Source organism: Ranitomeya variabilis, chromosome 3, assembly GCF_051348905.1.
Source record: "Ranitomeya variabilis isolate aRanVar5 chromosome 3, aRanVar5.hap1, whole genome shotgun sequence".
Lineage (NCBI taxonomy): Eukaryota > Metazoa > Chordata > Amphibia > Anura > Dendrobatidae > Ranitomeya > Ranitomeya variabilis.
This window is the reverse complement of record NC_135234.1, coordinates 288,126,253-288,146,422: the sequence shown is the minus strand read 5'-3', so window position 1 is coordinate 288,146,422 and position 20,170 is coordinate 288,126,253. Positions and strand designations below refer to the sequence as shown.

The following is a 20,170-nucleotide window of genomic DNA, read 5'->3' as shown; positions in this document are numbered from 1 at the left end:
TATTGATAGAAATTTTATTTAAACAATAAGGAAAAATCCTCATTTTTCATTTTTTTGTCTTTTTTTCAAGCATTTAAACCCAACCCCCCAAACTCCCAAGCACTCTTCTGCACACTCTTCACATGCATGCCTGACCCTGAGCACACACCCTACCTACTGAACTCACACCATAAAAAAATACATCAAACAAGGAGATTTTTCTGTGCCAAAATTATTTCTGTTTATAGATATATATATATATATATATATATATATATATATATATATATATATTCTCTTCTGATATATGACTTGAAAGCTTGTTCTTACAAAAAAAAAAAAAAAAAAAAAAAAACCCTTTAAAGGAAAAGTTTCCCAAACATGGATCTAGATGCCTCAATGCTACAGAGAGTACCGCTTGGGGACAGTAAAATATTGTGGGGAGCAAATATAAAGGCATTTTCCTATTCCGTACATTTATGACATATCAATAGATTATGCCATGCATGTATGATAGATCAGGGTCCCTTTTCAATTTAGAAAATCTGGTGCATGCCACCATTTCACTGAGAGATGGCTGCTCATGCGAGTCACTCATCACTGATTTGTATGGAAGCTGTAAAAATCGCCAAACAAACATGCTTGCAGGATAGCTAAAAAGTGACAAAAAGCACAAAACAAGGAATTACACGGGCAATAAATGTAAATACTATAGTATTGTTGATCTAGCTGAGTTGTATCAGACAACGCCTATGAAGCTATAGATACAAGCTGCTGTTCCATAAGCTGAAATTCACCTAGCAGAAAATACAATAGTAGTAAGGGATTTATGGATAATTCTGTGCTGCTGGTCAAGAAAATATCCAATGGAGATGATGGTGTTGAATAAAGAGCAGTTTTAAAATTCTATGCATTTCAGACTTGAACAAGCTCCTTCATCAGGAATAAATGCAATGTTCAACTCTGAAACGAGTAGATTAATAAAACTGCTTTGTCCAACACCATCATGGATATCTTTTTAATCTGCAGCACAGCAGAATCATCCATATATCCTGCTCTGCTATTCCAAACAAACATGCTCGGCAATTTTTGGAATTCCAATACAAATTAATGAAGACTGTAATAGATGTGTAATCATCTCTCTATTTACCGAAACTTTGGAGATGGGGCTCTGCTATCAACAAAGATGCAGACTCAAGCAGTGAGATCAGCATTTGTAATACATTCATGTAATATCTTGTAGATATGTCAAACGTAGGGGATGACAATAACCATAGAACTGTCAAGTTGTGAATAAGGGTTAAGAAAACAAACAAAAAAAACCCTTCCAACTGGTCTTGAGAATTACAATCTTTCCTGTGATGGCAGTCATAATTTTCAGATAAATTAAGTAAAATGAATCCAACAGTAACTACTTCAAGTACCACCAACACAGTATCTATATGTTAATAGAAATAATTTCACAGAGCCTGACAGGTACCCTAAAAAACAGTAATTCAAATATACACTTTATTATGCAATAACTTTCCTTGCAACAATCCTCTCAAAGAGGGACATTTGACATTGATGGACATTTTATTGTATAATGCTTGTAAAAACAAGCACTTTCTTTACAATTCACTGCTAACCAAAATTTGCAGCCATTCTTGAGAAATAGGTTTTCTTTCCTTTAAAGTTTGCCTTGGAGACTAACCATCGCTACTATCTAGCTTGTGAGCACTGAACGGACGCTCCTAAATCTTAGGAGGCAATAGCGTCCTTCTGCACTTCTGACCAGCTTCAAAATAGTGCCTACAAGCCATATAGAAAAGAGCTTCTACTCACGGCACATGATCTGCTATCTAGCAGCAGTGGTCGGTCTCCCAATCAGATTAACTGAAAATGTTAATAAGCAGAAAACTGTCTGTATTTCCAAGTACTGACAAAGCCCATTTATGAAGATGGGAAAAACCCTTTAATTGTATGCTTAAAAATAGATTTCAAATATTTTAACAGTGCAAAACTATTTAAGAATTACCATTAATCAGTACCTGATATGAATGCTCAGAGAAACTAAAGCAACTATTTCCGAAATTCTATGCTCTCAAAATTACTTTGAGAATTTAGTACGATAATTTTGGAGATTCAAGTAACATACATTTACAGTACAGGACAACGCAGATGGCAGGGAATTTACTTGTTTATGATATTACAATATGGCTTACATCTCTTTCCTGTCCTATAAAGTTGTAAATTGAGGTTTATAGAGGCAAAGAGCTTGCCAATGTGCTAAGGGCTAGGGATCACTATACTACATGAGGGAATACCCACAAAGAAAATTATTTTATGGCAACTTCCATAAAATTGAAAGCATAAAGCCCAGTTATTCAGGAGCCAATGTAATGTGTCAAGAAAGTTACTCCTGTGTATGTATTATAAGAGACGCACACCAAATCTGGATGATCGATCTTCCCACCGGAGTGTGTGTGAGTGTGTGTGAGAGAGTGTGTGTGAGTGTGAGAGAGTGTGTGTGTGAGAGAGTGTGTGTGAGAGAGAGTGAGTGAGAGAAAAAGTGTGTGTGTGAGTGTGAGAGAGAGAGTGTGAGTGTGTGTGTGTGTTCTGGTAGAAATCTTTCACCACCAAGACATTTGATAAACTCAGGGCTATTAGCAATAATTACAACATAGCACTTTAAGAAATCATATGACTATTTTAACCATATAAAAAAACAACAACAAAACACACCTAAATTAATGCATTGTTTGAAAGGCTTAAAAGTGCAAAACCTTAACTTCTGGATGAAATCATCAAATTGGTAAATCTTGCATTAAACAAGTTGGAACAACTGACTTAGAATTCTATGTTGATCTCCTGCACCTGAGTAGGATAGCACTTGGTCTCTTTGTTCTTGGTTGGGGTGTACAGTCTGTGCCACAAACTCTTGAGGAGAAAAACACAGCACCCAGAATCCAATTCACAAGGTCACTAAAGTCCCTATCCCCACATGTTCTTCAGTTGCTACCTTGCAAAAAATGTCTTATTTCAGGGAGTTTGAAGAGGACAAAAGGCAATGGAGAAAAATATAGCTTCCATTTAGGATTCTCCAAAGGGGTAAGGCCCGTGCACACCCTGCAAAAACAAAAAAAAAAGTTATAAGTATTATACACTGTTTAGGTGAATGCGAAAACACACAATAGATTATATATATATATATATATATATATATATATATATATATATATATATATATATATATATATATATACACACACACACACAGTACAGGCCAAAAGTTTGGACACACCTCATTTAAAGATTTTTCTGTATTTTCATGACTGTGAACTGTGAAAATTGTACATTCACACTGAAGGCATCAAAACTATGAATTAACACGTGTGGAATTATATACGTAACAAAGAAGTGTGAAACAACTGAAATTATGTCTTATATTCTCGGTTCTTCAAAGTAGCCACCTTTTGCTTTGATGACTGCTTTGCACACTCTTGGCATTCTCTTGATGAGCTTCAAGAGGTAGTCACCGGGAATGGTTTTCACTTCACAGGTGTGCCCTGTCAGGTTTAATAAGTGGGATTTCTTGCCTTATAAATGGGGTTGGGACCATCAGTTGTGTTCTGCAGAAGTCTGGTGGATACACAGCTGATAGTCCTACTGAATAGACTGTTAGAATTTGTATTATGGCAAGAAAAAAGTAGCTAAGTAAAGAAAAATGAGTGGTCATCATTACTTTAAGAAAAGAAAGTCAGTCAGTCCGAAAAATTGGGAAAACTTTGAAAGTGTCCCCAAGTGCAGTGGCAAAAACCATCAAGAGCTACAAAGCAACTGGCTCACATGAGGACCGCCCCAGGAAAGGAAGACCAAGAGTCACCTCTGCTTCTGAGGATAACTTTATCCGAGTCACCAGCCTCAGAATTCGCAGGTTATCAGCAGCTCAGATTAGAGACCAGGTCAATGCCACACAGAGTTCTAGCAGCAGACACATCTTTACAACAACTGTTAAAAGGAGACTTTGTGCAGCAGGCCTTCATGGTAAAATAGCTGCTGGGAAACCACTGTTAAGGACAGGAAACAAGCAGAAGAGACTTGTTCGGGCTAAAGAACACAAGGAATGGACATTAGACCAGTGAAAATCTGTGCTTTGGTCTGATGAGTCCAAATTTGAGATCTTTGGTTCCAACCACCGTGTCTTTGTGCGAGGCAGAAAAGGTGAACGGATGGACTTTACATGCCTGGTTCCCACCGTGAAGCATGAAGGAGGAGGTGTGATGTGTGGGGGTGCTTTGCTGGTGACACTGTTGGGTATTTATTCAAAATTGAAGGCATACTGAACCAGCATGGCTACCACAACATCTTGCAGCGGCATGCTATTCCATCCGGTTTGCATTTAGTTGGACCATCATTTATTTTTCAACAGGGCAATGACCCCAAACACACCTCCAGGCTGTGTAAGGGCTATTTGACCAAGACGGAGAATGATGGGGTGCTACGCCAGATGACTTGGCCTCCACAGTCACCAGACCTGAACCCAATCAAGATGATGGTTTGGGTGAGCTGGACCGCAGAGTGAAGGCAAAAGGACCAACAAGTGCTAAGCATCTCTGGGAACTCCTTCAAGATTGTGGGAAGACCATTCCCGTTGACTACCTCTTGAAGCTCAGCAAGAGAATGCCAAGAGTGTGCAAAGCAGTCATCAAAGCAAAAGGTGGTTACCTTGAAGAACCTAGAATATAATTTCAGTTGTTTAACACTTTTTTAAGTATGTAATTCCACATGTGTTAATTCATAGTTTTGATGCCTTCAGTGTGAATGTACAATCTTCATAGTTATGAAAATACAGAAAAATCTTTGAATGAGGTGTCCAAACTTTTGCTCTGTTCTGTGTGTGTGTATATATATATATATATATATATATATATTGTAGCATGGCTAAAGGGTGTGTAGTCGACGGGAGGTATGTGCCACATAAGTGCCTTGTTGCTGTAATGTAGCCCGGAGTATTTCTTTGTTGTATATAACCATGCATATATGTGTGTTCCAGGACCTGTGGTGATGTCAGACCACATGGCTAATCATGTAATGGGTTACTGGGTGTGGTTAGCTCTATATAGGACAGGCAAATGCTTAACACAGGAGATATGTGTGGAGCTGCTAGCCTCCAGAATGTGTTAAAGTTCCAGGTCTGAGGCTGAAAGACTGGACACTTTGTTTTTCCTTTTCCTGAACTAAAGGCTATTTTTTTGCTGTTATTTTGCCACGTGGTTTATGATGTAATAAACCTATGAACTTTTAAAGGAACGTGCCTCCTGATGTGTCAGCCATCGCACCTGAGTGAGTGAAATCCCTACAATATATATATATTTATTACATACATATATACACTGCTCAAAAAACTAGAGGGAGCACTAAAATCCCACATCCCAGATATCACTGAATTAAATATTTCAGTTGGAGTCTGGAGTTGAAATTATGCTCAAAATCAAAGTGGAAAATGAAGTTATAGGCTGTTCCAACTTCAATGGAAAGTGTTGTGAACTCTGTTTTTGGGCTCCCTCTTGTGGTCACAAGTGGTACTGTGTGAGTGCTGTCTTTGGGCTCCCTCTGGTGGCTCTTTGTGTCATTCTGCAGGTCTGAGGCTGGTTCAGCTGTCTCGTTATCTGTTAGCTGGTTTCCTATTTAGCTCACCTGGACTTTCAGTGGTTGCCTGCTGTCGATGTATTCAGTGCTATTTTGATCTCTCCTGAATTCCTTCGTTATCTGTCTCGCCAAGAGAAGCTAAGTTTCTGTTTGGTTATTTTTTGCTCATCAGTGTTCAATATGTTTCTTGGTTATTTATTTGTCCTTGTCCAGCTTGCTAATATGCGATTTCCTTGCTTGCTGGTAGCTCTAGGGGGCTGAGTTTCTCCCCTCACACCGTTAGTTGGTGTGGGGGTTCTTGAATTCTCAGCGTGGATATTTTGTATAGGGTTTTTTACTGACCGCACAGCTCCCTGTCTGTCTTCTGCTATCTAGTATTAGTGGGCCTCATTTGCTGAATCTGTTTTCACTTCTACGTTTGTATTTTCCCTTTACTTCACCGTTATTATTTGTTGGGGGCTTCCTATATCTTTGGGGTCATTTCTCTGAGGCAAGTGAGGTCTTACTTTCTCTATAGGGGTAGCAAGTTTCTCAGGCTGCGTCGAGACATCCAGGAATTTAGGCACGTTCACCGGCTACCTTTAGTGTGTTTGGTTAGAATCAGGATTGCGGTCAGTCCAGTTACCACCTCCCTAGAGCTCGTTCTATGTTCAATAACTTAGCTAGTCCATTCGGTGATCCTCAGCCACTAAGGATCATAACAGGAAAGGCCTCAAGACAAAGAAATGATGCTAAGTAGTGTGTGTGGCCTCCCCGTGCCTGTATGATCTCCCTACAATGCCAGGGCATGCTCCTGATGAGGCAGCGGATGGTCTCCTGAGGATCTCCTCCCAGACCTGGACTAAAGTATCCGCCAACTCCTGTACAGTCTGTGCTCAGTGTGAATCAACTTTCATTTGTGAAGAGCACAGGGCGCGAATTTGCCAATCTTGGTGTTCTGTGGCAAATCCCAATAGTCCTGCACGGTGTTGGGCTGCGAGCACAACCCCCATCTGTGAATGTCGGGCACTCAAACCATCCTCATGGGGTCGGTTTCTAACCGTTTGTGCAGACACATGCACATTTGTGGCCTGCTGGAGGTCATTTTGCAGGGCTCCTCCTGTTCCTCCTTGCACAAAGGCTGAGTGTTGTGAATTCCGTTCTTGGGCTCCATCCTGTGGTCATGAATGGTATTTTTGGGAGTTCTGCTCTTGGGCTCCCTCTGGTGGTTTCAAGTGGAACTTAGCAGCTGCTTTCACTAATCGGTGCCCTGGCCTTGTTATTTAACTGGGCTTTAGGCTGTAGTTGATGCCAGCTGTCAATGTTTCTTCCTGTGGATTCAGTCCTTTCCTGGAAGTTCTCTGTTGGCCAGTCCATTTCAGCTTAAGATAAGTTCTGCTAGTTTTTGGGTGTTTCCCTGCTTATGACCTTCTGTTCAGTTTAAGTTATGTCTCTTTTGTCCAGCTTGTCATTATGAATTATTCCGGCTAGTTGGAAGCTCTGGGGTCGCAGATTTGCTCCTCCACACCGTGAGTCGGTGTGGAGGTTATTTTTTGTAAACTCTGCGTGGACTTTAGTTTTTATACTGACTGCACAGTAGCCTTTTCTATCTCTGTCTATTTAGATAGTTTTGGCCTCCTTTGCTAAATCTAGTTTCATTTCTGAGTTTGTCATTTCCCTCTCCACTCACCGTCAATATTTGTGGGGGGGCTATCTTTCCTTTGGGGGTTTCTCTGAGGCGAAATAGTTTTCCGTTTCCATCTTCAGGGGTAGCTAGTTCTTAGGCTGTGAAGAGGCGTCTAGGCAGAGATAGGCACGCTCCACGGCTATTTCTAGTGTTGGTGTTAGGAGTAGGGATTGCGGTCAGTAAAGCTACCACCTCCCCAGAGCTAGTACTTTATTTGTTTTACCCACCAGGTCATTTCAGTTCTGCTCCGTAATCACTAGGTCATAACAGTATTACTGTCGGTGGAGCTGCCACCTCAGCTGAGCTTGTCCATGATTGGTCTTACCCACCAGGTCATCTCAGTATTGCTCCGTAACCACCAGGCCATAACAGTACAGCTGGCCCACAATGTGTTAAATGCATCTCAAAAGAGGGAAAAGAAAGTTCTGAGTCATTGTTTTTTTTTTCTTGTTGCCTGTTTTGTCTTTTTTTTTCCCCTTGATTTATGGATGGTGCAGGAGCTTGGTGCTGATATGGAGGTTTAGGGTCTGTCTGCGCGTGTTGATCATCTCGCTGCAAGGGTACAGAGTATCCAAGACTATGTTGTTCAAACTCCTGTTTCTGAGCCTAGAATTCCTATCCCTGATTTGTTTTCTGGGGATAGATCTAAGTTTTTGAACTTTAAAAATAATTGCAGATTGTTTTTTGCTCTGAGACCCCGTTCCTCTGGTGACCCCATTCAGCAGGTGAAGATTGTTATTTCTCTGCTGCGTGGCGACCCGCAGGACTGGGCATTCTCCCTTGAGCCAGGGAATCCTGCATTGCTCAATGTAGATTCATTTTTTTCAAGCACTTGGACTGCTTTATGACGAACCTAATTCTGTGGATCAGGCAGAAAAAATTTTACTGGCTCTGTGTCAGGATCAGGAAGCAGCAGAGATATATTGTCAGAAATTTAGAAAGTGGTCTGTGCTTACAAAATGGAATGAGGATGCCCTGGCAGCTATTTTCAGAAAGGGTCTTTCTGAAGCCCTTAAAGATGTTATGGTGGGGTTTCCCACGCCTGCTGGTTTGAATGAATCAATGTCTCTGGACATTCAGATTGATCGGCGCCTACGTGAACGTAAGATGGTGCACCATATGGCGGTGTCCTCTGGGCAGAGTTCTGAGCCTATGCAATGTGATAGGATTTTGACGAGAGCAGAACGGCAGGAGTTCAGACATCAGAATGGGCTGTGTTTTTACTGTGGTGACGCTACTCATGCTATCTCTGACTGCCCAAAGCGAACTAAGAGGGTTGCTAGGTCGGTTACCATCAGTACTGTACAGCCTAAATTTCTCTTGTCTATTACCCTGATTTGCTCATTGTCATCCTTTTCTGTAATGGCATTTGTGGATTCTGGAGCTGCCCTGAACTTAATGGACCTAGAATTTGCCAAGCGCTGTGGTTTTTCCTTGGAGCCTTTGCAGAGCCCTATTCCCTTGAGGGGGATTGATGCTACGCCATTGGCCAAGAATAAACCTCAGTACTGGACACAGTTAGCCATGATGTGGCTCCAGCACATCAGGAAAATATTCGCTTTTTGGTGTTGCATAATTTGCATGATGTGGTTGTGCTGGGTGTTGTGAATTAGACTTTTTTGGCTCCCTCTTGTGGTCACTAGTGATATGACTCTGGGATTTTCTTTCCTCAGTTTGGCACCACCTGGGTCGTTAGTCCAGGGGTGTTGCTATATGAACTTCCTGAATTCTTAGTCTGGTGCCTGGCATCGTTGTAATCAGTTCTTTCTGTTTGCTCCTGTCTGCTGGTCTTGGTTCTTGCAAAATTAAGCTAAGTCCTGCTTCCTTGTTTTTTGGTTATTTGTATTGCTCTTATTTTTTGTCCAGCTTGTACTAAATGTGATTTCTGATTTTGCTGGAAGCTCTAGGGGGCTGGTATTCTCCCCCCGGGCCGTTAGACGGTTCGGGGGTTCTTGAATATCCAGCGTGGATATTTTTGATAGGGTTTTTGCTGACCGTATAAGTCATCTTACTATATTCTGCTATTAGTCAGTGGGCCTCTCTTTGCTAAATACCTAGTTCATTCTTACGTTTGTCTTTTCTTCTTACCTCACCTTTATTATTTGTTGGGGGCTTGTATCCAACTTTTGGGGTCTTTTCTCTGGAGGCAAGAAAGGTCTATCTTTTCCCTTCTAGGGTTAGTTAGTTCTCCGGCTGGCGCGAGACGTCTAGAACCAACGTAGGCACGTTCCCCGGCTGCTGCTATTTGTGGTGCTAGGATTAGATATACGGTCAGCCCAGTTACCACTGCCCTATGAGCTGGTTTTTTGTGTTTGCAGACTTGGTATTTATTTATGAGACCCTCTGCCATTGGGGTCATAACAGTATGCCAGGCCAAAGTTGAATGTTTAATGCATTGCAGAAGTGGGATAATAAGAAAGGAAATTCTGAGTTTTTTTTTTTTTCTTCCTCCCCTTTACCTCTGAGTGGCTTATGCTTGCTGCAGACATGAATGTCCAGACTTTGATTACAAGTGTGGATCAGCTTGCTGCTCGTGTGCAGAGCATACAAGATTTTGTTACCAGTAGTCCTATGTCTGAACCTAAAATACCTATTCCTGAACTGTCCTCTGGAGACCGATTTAAGTTTAGGAATTTCAGAAATAATTGTAAATTGTTTCTATCTCTGAGACCCCGATCGTCTGGAGACTCAGCTCAGCAAGTTAAAATTGTTATCTCTTTCTTACGGGGCGACCCTCAGGATTGGGCCTTCTCGCTAGCGCCAGAAGATCCGGCATTGGCAAATATTGATGCGTTTTTTCTGGCGCTCAGATTGCTTTACGAGGAACCCAATCTTGAAATTCAGGCAGAAAAAGCCTTGCTGGCTATTTCTCAGGGCCAGGATGAAGCTGGAGTGTATTGCCAAAAATTTCGGAAATGGTCCGTGCTTACTCAGTGGAATGAGTGTGCTCTGGCCGCAAATTTCAGAAATGGCCTTTCTGAAGCCATTAAGAATGTGATGGTGGGTTTCTCCATTCCTACAAGTCTGAATGATTCCATGGCGCTGGCTATTCAAATTGACCGGCGTTTGCGGGAGCGCAAAGCCGCTAATCCTCTTGTGGTGTTGTCTGAACAAACACCTGATTTAATGCAATGTGGTAGAATTCAGACTAGAAATGAATGGAAAAATCATAGACGTCAGAATGGGTTGTGTTTTTACTGTGGTGATTCTACACATGTTATATCAGCATGCTCTAAATGCCTAACAAGGGTTGTTAGTCCTGTCGCCATTCGTAATTTGCAGCCTAAATTTATTTTGTCTGTGAATTTAATTTGCTCATTGTCTTCCTACCCTGTTATGGCGTTTGTGGATTCAGGTGCTGCCCTGAGTCTTATGGATCTGTCATTTGCCAAGCGCTGTGGTTTTGTTCTTCAGCCGTTGGTAAATCCTATCCCTCTTAGAGGTATTGATGCTACGCCATTGGCGGAAAATAAACCGCAGTTTTGGACACAGGTAACCATGTGCATGACTCCTGAACATCGGGAGGTGATTCGTTTTCTTGTTCTGCATAAAATGCATGATTTGGTCGTTTTGGGTCTGCCATGGTTACAGACCCATAATCCAGTCTTGGATTGGAAGGCAATGTCTGTGTCAAGTTGGGGCTGTCAGGGAATTCATGGTGATTCCTCGCCGGTGTCTATTGCTTCCTCTATTCCTTCGGAAGTTCCTGAGTATTTGTCTGATTTTCAGGATGTATTCAGCGAGTCCAGGTCCAGTGCTCTGCCTCCTCACAGGGACTGTGACTGCGCTATAGATTTGATTCCAGGTAGTAAATTTCCTAAGGGAAGACTATTTAATCTGTCTGTACCTAAGCATACCGCAATGCGTTCGTATATCAAGGAATCTCTGGAGAACGGGCATATCCGTCCATCCTCTTCCCCTCTTGGTGCGGGATTTTTTTTTGTGGCCAAGAAGGACGGATCTTTGAGACCTTGTATTGACTATCGGCTTCTGAATAAAATCACTGTTAAATTTCAGTATCCTTTGCCTCTGTTGTCGGACTTGTTTGCCCGGATTAAAGGTGCCAAGTGGTTCACCAAGATAGATCTTCATGGTGCGTACAACCTTGTGCGCATTAAGCAAGGAGATGAATGGAAAACTGCATTTAATACGCCCGAAGGTCATTTTGAGTACTTGGTGATGCCTTTTGGGCTCTCTAATGCTCCTTCAGTGTTTCAGTCCATTATGCATGATATTTTCCGGAAGTATCTGGATAAATTTATGATTGTTTATCTGGATGATATTCTGTTTTTTTCTGATGATTGGGACTCGCATGTAGAGCAGGTCAGGATGGTGTTTCAGGTTTTGCGTGAGAATGCTTTATTTGTTAAGGGCTCAAAGTGTCTCTTTGGAGTACAGAAGGTTCCCTTTTTGGGTTTTATTTTTTCCCCTTCTGCGGTGGAGATGGACCCAGTCAAGGTCCGAGCTATTCATGATTGGACTCAACCCACGTCAGTTAAGAGTCTTCAGAAGTTCTTGGGCTTTGCTAACTTCTACCGTCGTTTTATCGCTAATTTTTCTAGCGTTGTTAAACCTTTGACGGATATGACCAAGAAAGGTTCTGATGTTGCTAACTGGGCTCCTGCAGCCGTGGAGGCTTTCCAAGAGTTGAAGCGCCGGTTTACTTCAGCGCCTGTTTTGTGCCAGCCTGATGTCTCACTTCCCTTTCAGGTTGAAGTGGATGCTTCGGAGATTGGGGCAGGGGCCGTTCTGTCGCAGAGAGGCCCTGGTTGCTCTGTAATGAGACCATGTGCTTTTTTCTCTAGGAAGTTTTCGCCTGCTGAGCGGAATTATGATGTTGGCAATCGGGAGTTGCTGGCCATGAAGTGGGCATTTGAGGAGTGGCGTCATTGGCTCGAGGGTGCTAAGCATCGTGTGGTGGTCTTGACTGATCACAAAAATCTGATGTATCTCGAGTCTGCTAAACGCCTGAATCCTAGACAGGCCCGTTGGTCATTGTTTTTCTCCCGTTTTGACTTTGTGGTCTCGTATTTACCAGGTTCAAAGAATGTGAAGGCTGATGCTCTTTCAAGGAGCTTTGTGCCTGACTCTCCTGGAGTCGCAGAACCAGTTGGTATTCTTAAAGAGGGAGTAATCTTGTCAGCCATTTCTCCGGATTTGCGACGTGTGTTGCAGAGATTTCAGGCTGGTAGACCTGACTCTTGTCCACCTGACAGACTGTTTGTTCCTGATAAGTGGACCAGCAGAGTCATTTCCGAGGTTCATTCCTCGGTGTTGGCAGGGCATCCGGGAATTTTTGGCACCAGAGATTTGGTGGCTAGGTCCTTTTGGTGGCCTTCCTTGTCACGGGATGTGCGGTCATTTGTGCAGTCCTGTGGGACTGGACTGCACAAGGCTAAGCCTTGCTGTTCTCGTGCCAGCGGGTTGCTCTTGCCCTTGCCTGTCCCGAAGAGGCCTTGGACACACATTTCCATGGATTTCATTTCAGATCTTCCGGTGTCTCAGGGCATGTCTGTCATCTGGGTGGTATGTGATCGCTTTTCCAAGATGGTCCATTTGGTATCTTTGCCTAAGCTGCCTTCCTCTTCCGATCTGGTTCCTTTGTTCTTTCAGAATGTGGTTCGTTTGCACGGCATTCCTGAGAATATCGTGTCTGACAGAGGATCCCAGTTTGTTTCCAGGTTCTGGCGATCCTTTTGTGCTAAGATGGGCATTGATTTGTCGTTTTCGTCTGCCTTTCATCCTCAGACTAATGGACAAACGGAGCGAACTAATCAGACTCTGGAGGCTTATTTGAGGTGTTTTGTTTCTGCAGATCAGGATGATTGGGTGACCTTCTTGCCGTTGGCTGAGTTTGCCCTTAGTAATCGGGCTAGTTCCGCTACTTTGGTTTCGCCATTTTTCTGCAACTCTGGTTTCCATCCTCGTTTTTCCTCGGGACATGTGGAGCCTTCTGACTGTCCTGGGGTAGATTCTGTGGTGGATAGGTTGCAGCAGATTTGGAATCATGTGGTGGACAACTTAAATTTGTCACAGGAGAAGGCTCAGCGTTTTGCCAACCGCCGCCGCGGTGTGGTCCCCGACTTCGTGTTGGGGATTTGGTATGGCTGTCTTCTCGATTTGTTCGTATGAAGGTCTCCTCTCCTAAATTTAAGCCTCGCTTCATCGGTCCTTACAAGATATTGGAAATCCTTAATCCTGTGTCCTTTCGCTTGGATCTTCCGGTGTCGTTTGCCATTCACAACATGTTCCATAGGTCTTTGTTGCGGCGGTACGTTGTACCTGTGGTTCCTTCTGTTGAGCCTCCTGCTCCGGTGTTGGTTGAGGGCGAGTTGGAGTACGTGGTGGAGAAGATCTTGGATTCTCGTCTCTCCAGGCGGAGGCTTCAGTATCTGGTCAAGTGGAAGGGCTATGGTCAGGAGGATAATTCCTGGGTGGTTGCCTCTGATGTGCATGCGGCCGATTTAGTTCGTGCCTTTCACGCTGCTCATCCTGATCGCCCTGGTGGTCTTGGTGAGGGTTCGGTGACCCCTCCTTAAAGGGGGGGTACTGTTGTGAATTAGACTTTTTTGGCTCCCTCTTGTGGTCACTAGTGATATGACTCTGGGATTTTCTTTCCTCAGTTTGGCACCACCTGGGTCGTTAGTCCAGGGGTGTTGCTATATGAACTTCCTGAATTCTTAGTCTGGTGCCTGGCATCGTTGTAATCAGTTCTTTCTGTTTGCTCCTGTCTGCTGGTCTTGGTTCTTGCAAAATTAAGCTAAGTCCTGCTTCCTTGTTTTTTGGTTATTTGTATTGCTCTTATTTTTTGTCCAGCTTGTACTAAATGTGATTTCTGATTTTGCTGGAAGCTCTAGGGGGCTGGTATTCTCCCCCCGGGCCGTTAGACGGTTCGGGGGTTCTTGAATATCCAGCGTGGATATTTTTGATAGGGTTTTTGCTGACCGTATAAGTCATCTTACTATATTCTGCTATTAGTCAGTGGGCCTCTCTTTGCTAAATACCTAGTTCATTCTTACGTTTGTCTTTTCTTCTTACCTCACCATTATTATTTGTTGGGGGCTTGTATCCAACTTTTGGGGTCTTTTCTCTGGAGGCAAGAAAGGTCTATCTTTTCCCTTCTAGGGTTAGTTCTCCGGCTGGCGCGAGACGTCTAGAACCAACGTAGGCACGTTCCCCGGCTGCTGCTATTTGTGGTGCTAGGATTAGATATACGGTCAGCCCAGTTACCACTGCCCTATGAGCTGGTTTTTTGTGTTTGCAGACTTGGTATTTATTTATGAGACCCTCTGCCATTGGGGTCATAACAGCTGGGGTTTCCATGGTTACAGGTACATAATCCAGCACTGGATTGGAAATCTATGTCTGTGACTAGTTGGGGTTGTCAGGGGATACATAGTGACATCCCCCTGATGTCAATTTCCTCATCCCCTTCTTCTGAAGTTCCTGAGTTTTTGTCGGATTTCCAGGATATATTTGAGGAGCCTAAATCCAGTCCTCTGCCTCCTCATAGGGACTGTGATTGCGCTATTAATTTGATTCCTGGCTGTAAGTTCTCTAAGGGTCGACTTTTCAATCTGTCTGTGCCAGAGCATGCCGCTATGCGGAGTTATGTAAAGGAGTCCTTGGAGAAGGGGCATATTCGCCCGTCTTCGTCACCGTTGGGAGCGGGGTTCTTTTTTGTTGCCAAGAAGGATGGCTCCTCGAGGCCCTGTATAGATTATCACCTTCTCAATAAGATCACGGTCAAATTCCAGTACCCTTTGCCTTTGCTCTCTGATTTGTTTGCTCGGATTAAAGGGGCTATGGTTTACCAAGATTGACCTTCGAGGGGCGTATAATCTTGTTCGCATCAAACAGGGTGATGTATGGAAAACAGCATTTAATACGCCTGAAGGCCATTTTGAATATCTTGTGATGCCTTTCGGGCTCTCTAATGCTCCATCTGTGTTTCAGTCCTTTATGCATGATATTTTCCGGGAGTATTTGGATAAATTTATGATTGTATATTTGGATGATATTTTGTTTTTTTCCGATGATTGGGAGTCTCATGTGAAGCAGGTCAGGATGGTATTTCAGATTCTCCGTGCTAATACACTGTGGAGGGGTCTAAGTGCCTTTTTGGAGTTCAGAAGGTTTCTTTTCTGGGGTTCATTTTTTCTCCCTCGGCTATTGAAATGGACCCTGTTAAGGTCCAGGCTATTTATGATTGGACTCAACCCACATCTGTGAAGAGCCTTCAGAAATTTTTGGGCTTTGCTAATTTTTATCGCCGCTTCATTGCTAATTTTTCTACTGTGGTTAAACCTCTGACCGATTTGACCAAGAAAGGTGCTGATGTGGTGAATTGGTCCTCTGCGGCTGTGGAGGCCTTTCAGGAGCTTAAGCGTCGTTTTACTTCTGCCCCTGTGTTGCGTCAGCCAGATGTTTCTCTCCCTTTTCAGGCTGAGGTTGACGCTTCTGAGATTGGGGCAGGAGCTGTTCTGTCTCAGAGAAGTTCTGATGGCTCTGTGTTGAAACCGTGTGCTTTCTTCTCCAGAAAGTTTTTGCCTGCTGAGCGTAATTATGATGTCGGCAATCGGGAGTTGTTGGCTATGAAGTGGGCATTTGAGGAGTGGCGACATTGGCTTGAGGGAGCTAAGCATCGTGTTGTGGTCTTGACCGATCATAAGAATCTGATTTACCTTGAGTCTGCCAAGCGGTTGAATCCTAGACAGGCTCGGTGGTCTTTGTTTTTCTCCCGTTTTGATTTTGTGATCTCGTATCTTCCGGGATCTAAGAATGTGAAGGCTGATGCCCTGTCTAGGAGTTTTTTGCCTGATTCTCCGGGAGTCAGTGAGCCGGCTGGTATTCTCAAGGAGGGGGTGATTCTTTCTGCTATCTCCCCTGATTTGCGGCGGGTGCTTCAGGAGTTTCAGGCTGATAGACCCGACCACTGTCCTGTGGGGAAATTGTTTGTTCCTGATAGATGGACTAGTAAGGTGATTTCTGAGATTCATTGTTCTGTGTTGGCCGGTCATCCTGGGATCTTTGGTACCAGAGATTTGGTTGCCAGGTCCTTTTGGTGGCCTTCTTTGTCACGGGATGTGCGTTCCTTCGTGCAGTCCTGTGGGACCTGTGCCCGGGCTAAGCCCTGCTGTTCTCGTGCTAGTGGGTTGCTTTTGCCTTTGCCTATCCCTGAGAGGCCCTGGATGCATATTTCCATGGATTTCATTTCTGATCTTCCTGTTTCTCAGAAGATGTCTGTCATCTGGGTGGTTTGTGACGGGTTTTCTAAAATGGTCCACTTGGTACCTTTGCCTAAGTTGCCTTCCTCCTCTGATTTGGTTCCTTTGTTTTTCCAGCATGTGGTTCGTTTGCATGGTATTCCGGAGAATATTGTGTCTGACAGAGGTACCCAGTTTGTTTCTAGGTTTTGGCGGTCCTTTTGTGCTAGAATGGGCATTAATTTGTCTTTTTATTCGGCATTTCACCCTCAGACAAATGGACAGACGGAGCAAACCAATCAGACCTTGGAAACCTATTTGAGATGCTTTGTGTCTGATCAGGATGATTGGGTTACCTTCTTGCCGTTGGCCGAGTTTGCCCTTAATAATCGGGCTAGTTCGGCTACTTTGGTTTCGCCTTTTTTTTGTAACTTCGGTTTTCATCCTCGTTTTTCTTCAGGGCAGGTTGAGCCATCGGACTGTCCTGGGGTAGATTCTGTGGTGGACAGGTTGCAGCGGATTTGGACTCATGTGGTGGACAATTTAACATTGTCTCAGGAAAAGGCTCAACGTTTTGCTAACCGCCGTCGGTGCGTTGGTCCCCGGCTTCGGGTTGGGGATTTGGTCTGGTTGTCTTCTCGTCATATTCCTATGAAGGTCTCTTCCCCTAAGTTCAAGCCTCGTTTTATCGGTCCTTATAGGATTTCGGAAATTATCAATCCGGTGTCTTTTCGTTTGGCCCTTCCAGTTTCTTTTTCCATTCATAATGTGTTCCATAGATCTTTGTTGCGGAGATATGTGGTGCCCATGGTTCCCTGTTGACCCTCCTGCTCCGGTGTTGGTTGAGGGGGAGCTGGAATATGTGGTGAAGAAGATTTTGGATTCTCGTCTTTCAAGGCGGAAACTTCAGTATCTGGTCAAGTGGAAGGGTTATGGCCAGGAGGAAAACTCTTGGGTTTTTGCCTCCGATGTCCATGCTGCCGATTTGGTACGTGCTTTTCATTTGGCTCGTCCCGATCGGCCTGGGGGCTCTGGTGAGGGTTCGGTGATCCCTCCTCAAGGGGGGGGGGGTACTGTTGTGAATTCCGTTCTTGGGCTCCATCCTGTGGTCATGAATGGTATTTTTGAGAGTTCTGCTCTTGGGCTCCCTCTGGTGGTTTCAAGTGGAACTTAGCAGCTGCTTTCACTAATCGGTGCCCTGGCCTTGTTATTTAACTGGGCTTTAGGCTGTAGTTGATGCCAGCTGTCAATGTTTCTTCCTGTGGATTCATCCTTTCCTGGAAGTTCTCTGTTGGCCAGTCCATTTCAGCTTAAGATAAGTTCTGCTAGTTTTTGGGTGTTTCCCTGCTTATGACCTTCTGTTCAGTTTAAGTTATGTCTATTTTGTCCAGCTTGTCATTATGAATTATTCCAGCTAGTTGGAAGCTCTGGGGTCGCAGATTTGCTCCTCCACACCGTGAGTCGGTGTGGAGGTTATTTTTTGTAAACTCTGTGTGGACTTTACTTTTTATACTGACTGCACAGTAGCCTTTTCTATCTCTGTCTATTTAGATAGTTTTGGCCTCCTTTGCTAAATCTAGTTTTATTTCTGAGTTTGTAATTTCCCTCTCCACTCACCGTCAATATTTGTGGGGGGCTATCTTTCCTTTGGGGTTTTCTCTGAGGCGAAATAGTTTTCCGTTTCCATCTTCAGGGGTAGCTAGTTCTTAGGCTGTGAAGAGGCGTCTAGGCAGAGATAGGCACGCTCCACGGCTATTTCTAGTGTTGGTGTTAGGAGTAGGGATTGCGGTCAGTAAAGCTACCACCTCCCCAGAGCTAGTACTTTATTTGTTTTACCCACCAGGTCATTTCAGTTCTGCTCCGTAATCACTAGGTCATAACAGTATTACTGTTGGTGGAGCTGCCACCTCCGCTGAGCTTGTCCATGATTGGTCTTACCCACCAGGTCATCTCAGTATTGCTCCGTAACCACCAGGCCATAACAGCTGAGGTAGCGGTCCTGCTGCTGAGTTGTTGCCCTCCTACAGCCCCCTCCACGTCTCCTGGTGTACTGGCCTGACTCCTGGTAGCGCCTCTAGCCTCTGGACACTACGCTGACAGACACCGCAAACCTTCTTGCCACAGATCGCGTTGATGTGCCATCCTGGATGAGCTCCACTACCTGAGCCACTAGTGTGGGTTGTAGAGTCCGTCTCATGCTACCACGAGTGTGCAAGCACAACCAAGATTCAAAAGCGACCAAAACATCAGCCAGAAAGAATTGGTACGGAGATGTGGTTTGTGGTCCCCACCCGCAGAACAACTCCTTTATTGAGTGCATCTAGATAATTGCCAATAATTTCCATCTCTTGTCTATTCCATTTGCACAACAGCATGTGAAATTGATTGTCAGACAGTGTTTCTTCCTAAGTGGACAGTGTGATTTCACAGAAGTTTGATTCACTTGGAGTTATATTCTGTTTAAGTGTTCCCTTTATTTTTTGGAGCAGTGTATAAAGATTTACTCCTGGAATATTTAATTCATTGATATCTAGGATGTGGGACTTTAGTGTTCCCATTATTTTTTTGAGAGAGATATATACACACACACAGTGCCTTGCGAGCGAAAGTATTCGGCTCTGTAACTTTTCAACCTTTTCCCACATATTATGCTTCAAACATAAAGATACCCAAAATGTAAATTTTTGGTTTAGAATCAACAAGTGGAACACAATTGTAAAGTTGAATGAAATGTATTAGTTTATTTTACATTTTTGTGGAAATTTAAAAACTGAAAAGTGAAGCGTGCAATATTATTCGGCCCCTTTACTTTCAGTGCAGTAAACTCACTCCAGAAGTTCATTGTGGATCTCTGAATGAACCAATGTTGTCCTAAATGACTAATGATGATAAATATAATCCACCTGTGTGTGATCAAGTCTCCGTATAAATGCACCTGCTCTGTGATAGTCTCAGGGTTCTGTTTGAAGCACAGAGAGCATCATGAAGACCAAGGAACACAACAGGCAGGTCCGTGATACTGTTGTGGAGAAGCTTAAAGCCAGATTTGGATGCAAAATGATTTCCAAAACTTTAAACATCCCAAGGAGCACTGTGCAAGCGATCATATTGAAATGGAAGGAGTATCATACCACTGTAAATCTCCCAAGACCCGGCCGTCCCTCTAAACTTTCATCTCAAAAAGGAGAAGACTGATCATAGATGCAGCCAAGAGGACCATGATCACTCTGGATGAACTGCAGAGGCCTACAGCTGAGGTGGGACAGTCTGTCCATAGGACAACAATCAGTCATACACTGCACAAATCTGGCCTTTATGGAAGAGTGGCAAGAAGAAAGCCATTTCTCAAAGAGATCCATAAAAAGTGTTTAATGTTTGCAACAAGCCACCTGGGAGAGACACCAAACATGTGGAAGAAGGTGCTCTGGTCAGATGAAACCAAAATTAAACTTTTTGGAAACAATGCCAAATGATATGCTTGGCGTAAAGGCAACACAGCTCATGACCTTGAACACACCATCCCCACTGTCAAACATGGTGGTGGCAGAATCATGGTTTGTGCCTGCTTTTCTTCAGCGGGGACAGGGAAGATGGTTAAAATTGATGGGAAGATGGATGGAGCTAAATACAGGACCATTCTTGAAGAAAACCTGTTGAAGTCTGCAAAAGACAAGAGACTGGGACGGAG

At 43.7% G+C, this 20,170-nt stretch overlaps 1 protein-coding gene across 1 annotated transcript in view; it reads right to left on the bottom strand.

Moving 5' to 3' along the window:
* Positions 1-313: 313 nt before the first annotated feature.
* The window catches only part of ILRUN (inflammation and lipid regulator with UBA-like and NBR1-like domains), a 618,006-nt gene continuing 598,149 nt past the window's right edge, over positions 314-20,170 (bottom strand). The window contains exon 5 of the mRNA XM_077295540.1: positions 314-3,087. Coding sequence (XP_077151655.1) covers positions 3,052-3,087 — 36 coding nt within the window. The 3' untranslated portion in view covers positions 314-3,051. The remainder of the gene's footprint in view (positions 3,088-20,170) is intronic.